The 13,304-nt window shown below is 43.3% G+C and overlaps 1 protein-coding gene across 1 annotated transcript in view; it reads left to right on the top strand.

Annotated features, from left to right (window-relative positions):
* The window catches only part of DNAJB6 (DnaJ heat shock protein family (Hsp40) member B6), a 125,750-nt gene extending 112,799 nt beyond the window's left edge, over positions 1–12,951 (top strand). Inside the window, exon 9 of the mRNA XM_073629935.1 lies at positions 12,471–12,951. Coding sequence (XP_073486036.1) covers positions 12,471–12,553 — 83 coding nt within the window. The 3' untranslated portion in view covers positions 12,554–12,951. The remainder of the gene's footprint in view (positions 1–12,470) is intronic.
* The last annotated feature ends 353 nt before the right edge of the window (positions 12,952–13,304 follow it).

Raw genomic sequence — 13,304 nt, 5'->3', positions numbered from 1 at the left:
CATTCACCAGCTCCTGTTACCCCTACAGGGGTGATTGGCATATGTGGATAACCATGGATGATGTCCCTTGGTGGCTCCTCCAGCTAATTCACCGGTACTTAGCGTGATGTCCCTTAATGGCTCCTCCAGCCGATCCACCAAACCAAGATATCCAAAACGATCTCCTATTCAGCAATTCCCAGTCACGGTTTCCAGAGAATATTCCGTGAAATCCCAGGGATAGATCCTTATTATCCCTCACACCAGGTTCCTCTTTACCTGGGAGGAGGGGAAGGATTGGGAAAGCTCATATTTTTATTTACAGTATATACACATTTATTTTTTATTTTTTTTGGTGCTACTGTTTTACAGATGGGCTTTAGTTATTCTTTGGACATTTAGGATTATTCATCTAATCGATGTTCCAAGGAAAGGGTTTTTTGGTGTGTGTATCATTGCACCTTGTATCATACTATATGGCGGTATATGTGATTTTAACAAATAACACTATCACTACTAGAGCACATCAGTTTTTGGGTGGTGCAATATTGTTATATATTAAGGGATTGGGACACCCCTCTCCAGTCTAGGGTAGCGCCATTTACCCCATCCTTTTCTTACCATTTAACATAGCCCCTTAGGGGAGTCTATTAGGGGCGGCTGCAACCCTTGCTTGAGGGTTTACCAGCCTAATAAAATGAGGGAGCCAATTGTCCTACTACTTTATCCCACTTTATGGCACCTTTCTCATACAGTAGTCTCATAAACAGTGGCACTTGCCACCTCCCTACCGCCATTTCTCTACAACCATTTATCTGTGACGTAATGCTATTTCAGAAGTTTTTGATTCTGCATTTGCATTTAAACTAATATATCCTGGCCTGTAAAACAGAGAAGGTTATTTGATGTAGAAACACCCCTTAATTTGGTTTATACGTTTTTTTCATAGTAATAAAACAACATTTATTTTTAATGCTGCTAGTTTCAGCAAAATAATTGTAAACACCAGCAGGATATTTTACCCCTGATGTTCTGCTTGGAAATATGGTGTAAAATGACGTATACCAAAGATAATCTTCTGTAATATTAATGTATTACAAGTTTCTGGCTCACTTCTGCACAGTAGTGGAATTAAACCTGCTTGTTTGCATTTCTTAGGCTGCATTCACCTCTGAGCAACTGTGTCACATGAAAAATGCACCAAAGAAGCTCAAGTACTATGTTTTGGCACTGAGCCATTTGTATGGCGACATGCTTTTTTTGATGTGGAAAACACACAACAAAACTTACAACTGCTACCAGAGTTTGGGGCGTCATTTAGAAATAATGGTACCTCCAGCGCAACAGAAACGCTAATTTCTGCCTGTGTTTTCAGGTGTGAATTCAGCCTTAGAATTATTGTAGCTTTGTGGCTAAAATAATATTCTATTATACGAAATAGATATATCACAGAGAAATGGCGTTCTTGCTTAGAGGCAGGTTATGTCCTTAGTTGTAGGGAAAAATCACGAGCTTGATAAATTAAGCCTTTCAGTGTGAAGCCCCCAGCATAACATGTCATGCAACTTGTGCTGTAAGAGTCATTAAAGGAGCATAAGAACTACAGCTGTATCCTACCATGTGAACATTCTTTAAAGGAAAAAATAGTAATTAATAAAACAAAATGCATGTATATATGCATTTGTGTAAAATAGGACAGCTGTGTATTCTGTACAATATTCAAAATATTGTGTGTAATGTAAAACGCTAAAATATTAAATCTTGGGGTGAGTGTGCTAAAGTAACGATAATACCCAGTTATTCATATAGACAGCCACATATAAGGAAACTTGTCACCAAATGAACATGAAAGCTGGAAATGCTGGTTGCCTGACTTTCATTCTGCCTGCGGGTTAGTAACCAGGACACATTTGCCGATGACTGCTGATTTTTTAGTTTTTCCAAAAGTCATGAGGCCATTGGGCCAGCATAACAGCCAGCCAGCTACTATTTTTTTTTTAGAAAAAGGTGGGCAATGGCAGTCCCCGTATTGGGTCCCATTCACATCGGGCAGTTAGGAATCACGGGCAAAATCAGTGGGATTCTGCCCACATTTTCAAATTGCGGCAAAACATGTGACGCGCATTTGGTTGCCATCCATCCTGAATGGCACCCCACCTTGAAACTGAAAATAAGAGTCAAAATGCACATTTGAAAACGCACCTGGCTCTTGACCAAAAGTTGGTCCCTGAGCTTCTTTGGCACAACAAACATGTATATATAGCTCATTCAAGTAAATGGGCTGCCCTAAGTGCGACACACGGAAACGTGTGTGAATTGCGCTTTTTAAATTGCAATATGTGAACGGGGCCTTAAAGTGGTTGTAAAGGCAGAAGGTTTTTTTTATCTTAATGCATTCTACGCATTAGGATAAAAAACTTTCTGTGTGTAGCAGCTCCCCTCAGCCCCCCTAATGCATACCTGAGTCCCATCTCTATCCAGCAATGTTCACGAGTGCCTCGGCCGCCTGGGACTCTCCCTCCTGATTGGCTGTGCCATTGGCTCCCGCTGTCAATTAAAGTCATTTAGCCGATCGAGAGAGAGAGGGGACAGGGCTGGGACAAGGCTCTGTGTCTGAATGGCTTGGCTCGGGTGCCCCCATAGCAAGCTGCTTGCTGTGGGGACACTTGACAGAAGGGAGGGGCCAGGAGCACCATCAAGGGACCTGAGAAGAGGATCCAGGCTGCTCTGTGCAAAACCACTGCACAGAGGTGATAATTATAACATGTTTGTTATTTTTAAAGAAAAAAAAACAAGACTTTAGTGTTCACTTTAATCTCACAGGTGTTCTATAAAGTCTTGGTCTCAGGGCATGCCTGAAAACCTGTTAGTATTTGTCTTCCTCTGTGGGCCGCATTCACGTTTATGGGGAGCTTTAGACATCTCACCAGAGGAAGGAGCAGGCAGACTGTTTCGGAGGACTTTGCTAAACAAGGGCACAGAATTGAGTGGGTCATGTAAGAACTGGTTTCCATACACTTTAATTGCATGTGTGGAAGTGGTGATGCTGCCACTAGCCGAAACAGAAATTGTAAGTGGAGGCCATGGCTTAATATGGACAAAACTGCACATTTAGGAAACATGAGGTGAATTTTCCAGTGTGCTAGAGAGTCAGTCAGGACTATGGAGATGGGCTCTGTAATTGAGGTTTACAATGGTGTGTAGAACACGCCATCCATGTGTCACAACCCTGTGTATAAGAACTCTATGAGGTTGATTTACTAAAGGGAAACAGACTGTGCACTTTGAAAGTGCAGTTGCTCCAGAGCTTAGTAAATGAGGCGAAACTTCACTTTGCAAAGAATATCCAATCACATGCAAGAAAAAAAAAAAAAAAAAAAAAACAGCATTTTTGTTTGCAAATGATTGGATGATAGAAATCAGCAGAGCTTCCCCTCATTTACGAAACTCTGAAGCAACTGCACTTTGTAGAGTGCAACTGCACTTGCAAAGTGCACAGTCTATTTGCCTTTAGTAAATGCCCCCCTATGTTTCTCACGCATTACCCCCAAATTCCATTTTGCAGAAACCGCCATATAATGTGATCCATGTAAGTCTCGAGCATTATAGTGGTTATCTGAGATTGTATTCAAATAATCCTCCCAGGGGTGTGAATGTTTTAGCCACGTGTTATAGCTTGTGGTAGTGGTACTAGGTGCCATTACCATTTACAAAGAACTGCATGCGGATGTTCCATTTTATCTATAATTAATCACTAACTACAACAATTTCTGACATAGCTATGCTGCCTTTTGTTTTGTTTTCAATCACAAGCATTTTCCCTGCATGGCTTCTTTTAAATCCTATTTCTCTTTCTGTAACACTATGGAAGTGGAGTAAATTGTCACTGCTTGGATATAAAATCTAAATGATGTATGTTCAAATGCCTATACAGTTACCATGCAGTAAGAGACCATTACCCTTGTATACAATCCAACAAATTAAGAAAAATAACTATATGCAGCAGTCTTCACCAACCGCAGCTAGACTAACAGAAGAGCTTACATCCAAGTTATTGCTGAGGGCTGCTGTTTTATTAATAATTAAAGCTCTATTGCAGGTATTTGGTGAATTAGCTCAAAGAGTAATGATGGACCCGGAGAGACCTTACAGCTTGCAGTGGATACTCACATTGATTATAGTTGATCTTGTGGGGGACTGCTGCACATTGCTGCTCTTTTAACCCTAAAAGAAGTAGTTCATCCCTCCACTTTAAAGTTACTGTAAAGGATCACTTTTTATTTTTTTAAAATACAAACATGTTATACTTACCTGCTCTGTGCAATGGTTTTGCACACATCAACCCCCGATCCACCTCTTCTCTGGTCCCCCACCTGGCTCCTCCCCCCGCCAAATGCCCCCGTACCAAGCCGCTTTTTATGGGGCACTCGTACATGCTCAAGCTGGGTCTGTGTTTCAATACACACAGAGAGCGGGGCACTGCCTGGCTTCTGCTGCTGTCTCTGAGCCAATGTGGAGGGAGAGAGCCTCTGCTCTCGTGTACCTCGCTAGATCAAGATCAGGCTCAGGTAAGTATAAGGGGGGCTGGGAATCTGCATGCAGAAAATGCATTAAGGTAAAAAAAAACTTCTGCCTTTAGGACCACTTTAAATAAGAATATTGTTTCAGCTCTGTGGTAGGTTGGAGCAGACTTTCTGTGAACTCTTTATGACAAAAATCAATGTGTACTGCTTAAATTGTATTCCATATTGCAGCTGTAAGTGTTCTGTATTTGTCCTTCATCCACCCCAGCTTAACACCATCACTTTGCTGCAACTTGTTGGCTCATTTTACCAGTTTATTATAATTATGGTACTTTACACTGAGTGAATTCCTCATAAGATTAAGCAATTTATTGACTTAATTTGCCAAACATTGTCTATGTGGCCTTAAAGCAAACCTATCCTGAAATTGGTTCAAAGCCTGCCATTGCTGACCCCCTTTTAAAACCGCTGATTGTTGAGGGTGTCATACTAACACCCCAGGGTAAAGTCAGAGGTCCCAATCTGCATACTTGTTCTGGGTCAGTCACTCAAAGTATTGAAGCTAAACAGGTTATGATAGCCAGGCAAATCGATACAACTGGTGCTCAAGTGGAAAAAGTATTGCATCAGGGAAATTTAGGAACATGTCCTTTCCAGGTAAAAGTTCTCTTTATAGACTTGATATATCACATAAAATGGCATCCTGAAAGAGACCTTCTCCACCCTTAACCTCCCTGACGGTTTTCCCGAGTGTGGCTCGGGGTTAAAATTCAGTCCCATTAGCGGTAACCCCGAGCCACACTCGGGATTACATTGCAGGATGCTGGTGCCGCCTTACTTACCTTGTCCCCGGGATCCCGCGATGTCCCCCGCAGTGTCCGTGGGCTCTGTCTCCTCCGAAGCCTCTCCGTGCCAGGCTCCGTTCCCTGCGAGCGTCGCGGCGCACGGGGGCGGAGCCTGGCTGCAAATTCAAAAAAATTGTAAAAATCATAAAACATTCAGTACTGTAATCGTACAGATTACAGTACTGTATGAAATTATTTCACATCCCTTTTGTCCCCAGTGCTTTGGCCCATGCCCTGCATGCAGTTTTATGTTATATATACTGTTCTTTCTGCCTGGTAACTGGAGATTGTCCATAGCAACCAAAAAGTGTCCCTTTACGTCAAAAGTGGCTTTAGATCAGAAAACAGCGATAGTAAATTAGAACACTTGCAGAATTGAGCGATTTATGGAGAAATTAATTTTATTAATATTATATTATTATTTTTTAAAATTATTTATATTTATTTATTATATTATATTTTATATTTTTGTGTTTCAAACTTCATCATACCTGGGATATCTACTAGACTCTTGTTTGGACAGATTTAAGTGTCTTATTGTTAAGAATTACAGGCCTACAATATAAAACGCCAAATTTCCATGCAAAATAATTGTACCGCTTTCAGCACCTAAAATCCGAAATAATCATATCGCCAGGGAGGCTAGTGCTTAGAAGAATTCCCTGTCGTGGATCCTGTTAGAGAACATGCATCCGCTACCTTAGCATGCATAACCGCTGACTGGTTTCAAGGGTGAACCCTCTTCATCAGGGCTGGTTTGCTCACATGCTTGCTGTCTTTAAATAGCAAATCTACTACTGCCTACAAGTATAAATTACTGATGGGCATAGCCGCAGCTGGAACTGCATGACTCCCATTTAACCCCGATTTACATGTTCACATTGGAGCATCCACAACTAGATACTCCTCTAGGCCATTTAGACCCCCTCATAAGCACCCCCCACATCCTGCCTTGTTGCTAGGATGTGAAAACTGTTTTCACGCCTGCAGTGCTGGATTTTCATGCGCTAGCAAAAAGTCAGGGCGTGCGGGTTGCTAACTAGTAACTAGGAGTTTTTAGCCAAACTTCCGAGGGGACCCAAATGGCCTACATGTTAAACAATAAAATTAATGATCATTTTACAAAGCTGCACAGATTTCTGCTTACAGGCAACCTGCATTTTTCAAAGGAGTGGTTAGCATTGACAGGCTTCATGACAGATTTACGATATCTGCTTTAATGCATGTAATCCCAATAGTCATTCTCATACACCACCAGAAAACCTGTATTAAAGAAAATACAGATGCTGCCATTCCAGACCGCCTCCTGAAAAAGCTAGTTACACAGCTATCATGCTTATCCAATGCTTTTAGCAATTTTGCAGATCAGACTTTATTCTGCATGCCCGTTCAAAGTAAACGTCTCAGAATGTTGCAGCATGAAAACAGCCAGGAAACTAGACTTTTCGGGAGGAGAACACCAACGGCAGCCTTCATGTTTTTTCTTAGTAAAGCTTACTTTTATAGAAAATGTCATGAGAGAATCATGGATGCTTCTATTACTGACCATTCCTTCTGAAAATGCTTAGTTGCCTGGCTGCCATGCTGATGCATTGGCTTTATTGCTTTAGTGAGTCACTGATCTGGACCAAGTATAGAGAACAGGAATTCTTATCTGACACTCGTTTGTAACACATACCCTCTAATATTGTGACGCCTGCCTTTACACACACATGAACTTTAATGGCATCCCAGTCTTAGTCCGTAGAGTTTATTATTGAGTTTGCCCACCCTTTGCAGCTATAACAGCTCCAACTCTTCTGGGAGGGCTTTCCACAAGGTTTAGAGGTGTGTCTATAGGAATGTTTGACCATTCTCCCAGAAGCGCATTTATGAGGTCAGGCACTGATGTGGACGAGAAGGCCTGGCTCGCAGTCTCCACCCTAATTCATCCCAAAGGTGTTCTATTGGGTTGAGGTCAGAACTCTGTGCAGGCCAGTCAAGTTCCTCCACCCCAGACTCGTTCATCCATGTCTTTATGAACCTTGCTTTGTGCAGTGGTCCAAATCATTTGGTGGAGGGGGGATTTTGGTGTGGGGTCGTTTTTCAGGGGTTGGGGTTGGCCCCTTAGTTCTAGTGAAGGGAACTCTTTTTTTTTTTATGGACTTTTCTTTGTACACTGGTGTGCAGTCATTTTGGAACAGGAAGAGGCCATCCCCAAACTGTTCCCACAAAGTTAGGAGCATGAAATTGTCCAAAATGTCTTGGTATGCTGACGCCTTAAGTGTTCCTTTCACTGGAACTAAGGGGCCAAGCCCAACCCCTGAGAAACAACCCCACACCATAATCCCCCTCCACCAAATGATTTGGACCACTGCACAAAGCAAGGTTGATAAAGGTTTGGGGTAGAGGAACTTGAGTGGCCTGCACAGAGTCCTGACCTCAACCCAATAGAACACCTTTGGGATGGATTAAAGCGCAGACTGCGAACCAGGCCTTCTCTCCAACATCAGAACCTGATTTCACAAATGCACTTCTGGAAGAATGGTCAAACATTCCCATAGACACACTCCTAAACCATGTGAATAGCCTTCCCAGAAGAGTTGAAGGTGTTATAGCTGCAAAGGGTGGTTAAACTCAATGAACCCTACGGACTAAGACTGGGATGCCATCCATGAAAATTCATGTGCGTGTAAAGGCAGGAGTCCCAATACTTTGTGTATGATTGGGGCTATGATTTCAAAAGTAGCGAATCCATATGCAGCCATGCAACAAAAACATTTTTTTGAGAGAAGACAAGTGATTTCAGCCCCCATCATACTCTCGTGTCACTTCCGGGCCTGGTTTACACAAAGCTGGTTGGTCTTTTTTAGCTCTCTGGTACTACCTTAATGGGATCTCAGCACTGGAAAAATGTGACATTAAGAATGGGTACGATAGGCTGTGGGACACACACTGAGCAAAATTATAAACGCAACATTTTTGTGTTTGCTCCTATTTATAATGAGCTGAACGCAAAGATCTACGACTTTTTCTATGTACACAAAAGGCCTATTTCTCTCAAATATTGTTCACAAATCTGTCTAAATCTATGTTAATGAGCACTTCTCCTTTGCCAAGATAATCCGTCCACCTCACAGGTGTGGCATATCCATATGCTGAATAGATAACATGATTATTGCACAGGTGTGCCTTAGGCTGGCCACAATAAAAGGCCACTCTAAAATGTGCAGTTTTATCACACAGTTGCCACAGATGTTGCAAGGTTTGAGGGAGCGTGCAATTGGCATGCTGACTGCGGGAATGTCCACCTGAGCTGTTGCCCTTGAATGTTAATTTCTCTACCATAAGCCGTCTCCAAAGGCGTTTCAGAGAATTTGGCAGTACATTCAACCGGCCTCACAACCGCAGACCACGTGTAACCACACCAGCCCAGGACCTCCACATCCAGCATCTTCACCTCTAAGATCGTCTGAGACCAGCCACCTGAACAGCTGCTGCAGCAATCGGTTTGCATAACCAAAGAATTTCTGCACAAACTGTCACAAACCGTCTCAGAGAAGCTCATCTGCATGCTTGTCATCCTCATCGAGGTCTCGACCCGACTGCAGTTTGTTGCCGTAAACCGACTAGAGTGGGCAGATGCTCACATTCGATGGCGTCTGGCACTTTGGAGGGGTCTTCTCTTCACGGATGAATCCCGTTTTTCTCTCTACAGGGCAGATGGTAGACAGCGCATATAGCGTTGTGTGGGTGAGCGGCTGGCTGATGTCAACGTTGTGGATCGAGTGGCCCATGGTGGCGGTGGGGTTATGTCATGGGCAGGCGTATGCTATGGACAACGATCACAGATGCATTTTATTGATGGTATTTTGAATGCACAGAGATACTGTGACAAAATAATGAGGCCCATTGTTTTGCCATTCATCCACGACCATCACCTCTTGTTGCAGCATGATAATGCACGGCCCCATGTTGCAAGGATCTGTATACAATTCCTGGAAGCTGAAAACATCCCAGTTCTTGCATGGTCAGCATACTCACCGTCCATGTCAGCCATTGAGCATGTTTGGGATGCTCTGGATCAGCGTATATGAAAGCGTGTTCCATTTCCTGCCAATATCCAGCAACTTCGCACAGCCATTGAAGAGGAATGGACCAACAATCCACAGGCCACAATCAACAACCTGATCAACTCTATGCCAAGGAGATGTGCTGCACTGCGTGAGGAAAATGGTGGGCACACCAGATAATGACTGGTTTTTGGACCCACCCAATACAGTAAAATTACACATTTAAGAGTGGCCTTTTATTGTGGCCAGGCTAAGGCACACCTGTACAATAATCATGCTGTCTAATCAGCATCTTGATATGCCACACCTGTGAGGTGGACGGATTATCTCGGCAAAGGAGAAGTGCTCACTAAGGCTGGCCATACATTATACAATTTTCTCTACAATTTTCTTTAGATTTACTAAAGTGGTTTTTGGTAAATATAAAGGAAAATTGTATAAGAAAATTGCACATGTATGGCCAGCCTAACACAGATTTAGACAGATTTGTGAACAATATTTGAGAGAAATAGGCCTTTTGTGTACATTGAAAAAGTCATAGATCTTTGCGTTCAGCTCATGATAAATAGGGGCAAACACAAAAGTGTTGCGTTTATAATTTTGCTCAGTGTATATTTGCTGCATCTGACATAGATGAGAATCTGGTGGGTGATTTACCAGCTGACAATCAGGGAACTTGAAATATGCTTTGGTTGGACTTCTAATGTCTTGGCTCAGGCTCATGGCAATATCTATAAGACCCCTTTCACACTGAGCCGCCTATAGCGTCGGCGGTAAAACGCCACTATTTTTAGCTGTGTTTTACCGTCGAATTTGCGGCACATTTCGGCCGCTAGCGGGGAGCTTTTACCCCCACTAGTGGCTGAGAAAGGGTTAAAACCACCCGCAATGCGCCGCAATAGCGGTGTTTTGCCGGCGGTATCCCAGCGCTGCCCCATTGATTTCAATGGGGAGCAGAGGTGGAGGAGCGGTAAACACACCGCTCCTTCACTGCTCCAAAGAAGTTGCTGAGAGGACTTTTCCTGATGTCCTGCCAGCGCAGCGCTCCGGTGTGAAAGCTCTCGGGCTTTCACACTGGAGACAATGCTGCAGCTGTTTAAGAGCGGATTGCAGGCTCTATTTTTAACGCTATAGCACCTGCAAAACGCCCTTGGTGTGAAAGGGGTCTAAGATGTGGACATTTGGCAACATAGGCAGTCTCCATAACACTCCTAACTGGTTTGCTCCACAAAAGCGAATCCCAAAATTAAGGGCTGGCTTTAGTCCAAAGTTGCTGCTTAAAAGTATAGAACAATGGTGTCCAAATTGTGACCCTTGCTTGCCTTTATCTGGCCCTTGGGACATTATTTCTCCCACTGATATGAGGCACTATTTCTCCTACTGACACCAAAGATGTGGTACTATTTCTCCCACTGACACCAATGAACAATTCCTCCCACTGACACCAATGAACAATTCCTCCCACTGACACCAATGAACAATTCCTCCCACTGACACCAGTGAACAATTCCTCCCACTGACACCAGTGAACAATTCCTCCCACTGACACCAATGAACAATTCCTCCCACTGACACCAATGAACAATTCCTCCCACTGACACCAATGAACAATTCCTCCCACTGACACCAATGAACAATTCCTCCCACTGACACCAGTGAACAATTCCTCCCACTGACACCAGTGAACAATTCCTCCCACTGACACCAATGAACAATTCCTCCCACTGACACCAGTGAACAATTCCTCCCACTGACACCAGTGAACAATTCCTCCCACTGACACCAATGAACAATTCCTCCCACTGACGCCAATGATGAGGCAATATTCCTCCACTGACACCAAAGATGGGACGTTATTTTTCCCACTGACACCATCGATGGGGCACTATACTTTTTACTGATACCATTTCCTACAGGTCACAGTCTGGCCCCCCTAAGGCTTAAAGAGCAGTAAACCGGCCCTTTATTTAGAAAGTTTGTAGACCCCTGAGATTATAGAAGATGACCTTTATTATACCTAATGAAATAGAATTTAAAGTGGAGCTCCAGGCTCCCCCCAAAAATGTAAAAGTCAACAGCTACAAATATTGTAGCTGCTGACTTTTAATATAAGGGCACTTACCTGTCCAGGGATCCAGCAATGTCCTCACCCGAGCCAAGTGAAAGCGCCTGCATCTCAAGTAATGGAAACAGGCAGTGAGGGCCAGTTCACACCACAAAAACGCACTCAAGATCTGATCCAGATGCGTTTCTGCATGTGCGTTTTTAACGTGTTTATGACCTGTACCGGTGCATTTCTGGATGCATTCTGGATGCTTTTTTTTCTTCTTTTTTCCTGGGTTTTTTCTCACTGACTGGGGCCCAGTGCGTTTTTGCTGCGCTTTACCGCATTCCAGTACAGTGCAGGAAAAATGCATACTTTTTTTCTGGAACTAAAACACACTGGAACTGACTGCACTGGTGTGAACTATGCCATTGGAAACCATATAACCTACTTTCCATGTATTTTTGATGTAGAAAAAAAGATGCACTGGACTGCATGTGGTGTGAACTGGCCCTGAAGCCTTGCGGCTTCACAGCTGGTTTCCTTGTGCGCATATGCGAGGCATGCTGCGCCTTGTGAATGGTCCCATAGTCTTCTGGGACCGGTGATGTGTCCCTGGAGACTGCGGGGAAGGAGGGTGGCGAACTTCTGGCTCGGATCGCCGCGGCGCGTGAACCGGAAGTGGGAGCGGGTACCAGTCAAAACTAGGAACCTCCCCCCCCCCCCCCCCCCCTTCTCCCCCAGAAAGTGCCAAATCTGGCAGTGGAGGTAGGGGAGGGTGCAAACAATCGGAACCTCCCCTTTTGGATGAAGTTCCACTTTAACTTGAAAAGGAATTACTGGTGGCTCTGTCACGTCTTCCATGTTTGCATACATAGGTTATACAGTCTGCCTAGTGAATGGGCCCCTAGTTGTGATTGATAATGATTGAAAACAACACAAAAGCACAGTTTTTCCTCTGTAATGTTTTATTTTTAATACAAACCTTGGGACTTGCTACAGTTGCTTACTGACCATTTTTTCCCAGGACACAAAGACAGCAGCAAGAGAAAGAGACAGAAGCTTCGAGATGAGCAGAAGAAACTGAAGCCTTCCAGATCATACCACTAACCTGAACTCACCAGCTCTATTTACCCACGCTAGAGTGCACCGCCGCTATGTGGCCGCGGCATTAACACCTTGATTATTTTGAAGCTTTGTCACCGTTCTAGACGGAATCTAGAGATAGATGGCTGCTGTCTAAAGTGGCCCCCAATTGTTTGCTCGTTGTGAATGGGCTTCCCTCTGCTCTTTCAGTGATCTGTGCTCAACCAAAGAACAGCATCATTGTCCAGCTCAGGGAAGTTTCTTCACATCAGAATATATTTCAGTACTACTTTGTTTTATTATGAGTTGTATTATTTCCCAGCTTTTGGAGTAGATTTAAATGATGTTATTGCAGTAGCAATGCCCAACCCTTTTTTAGTTGTGTTTAAAGCAGTCCTTACATTAAACTATAATGAAGTCAAGATTTGTTTTTTTTTTTTCCTTTAATTTTTGGCAGTAGATAAAGTTTGCCAATCTTTCCTGAACAGAAAATGTATTAATCCAACCCTGAAAATATAGCTGTCAGTTGCTTCTCCGGAAATGTCATTTATAATGTCGTTGCCTTTCATTAACTGTGAATCTTACAATTTTCCTGGACTGCGTTAAGGAACTTGAGTGACTTTTTTCTACTCACAGAAAGTACTTGTTCTACTAAATTTGCAGTGAATTGAAAACGGTATGGTGCGCTGGTAGGTGCAATGTTTTACATTGTAAGGACTATAAGAAATAGTCACTGAGATAGAAGTGAGTTTGTTTCTATGATAAAGCTAAGTGA

The sequence above is a fragment of the Aquarana catesbeiana genome, linkage group LG05 (assembly GCF_042186555.1).
Source record: "Aquarana catesbeiana isolate 2022-GZ linkage group LG05, ASM4218655v1, whole genome shotgun sequence".
NCBI classification, from domain to species: domain Eukaryota; kingdom Metazoa; phylum Chordata; class Amphibia; order Anura; family Ranidae; genus Aquarana; species Aquarana catesbeiana.
The sequence above is the reverse complement of the archived record's forward strand: the minus strand, read 5'-3'. Positions and strand labels throughout refer to the sequence as shown.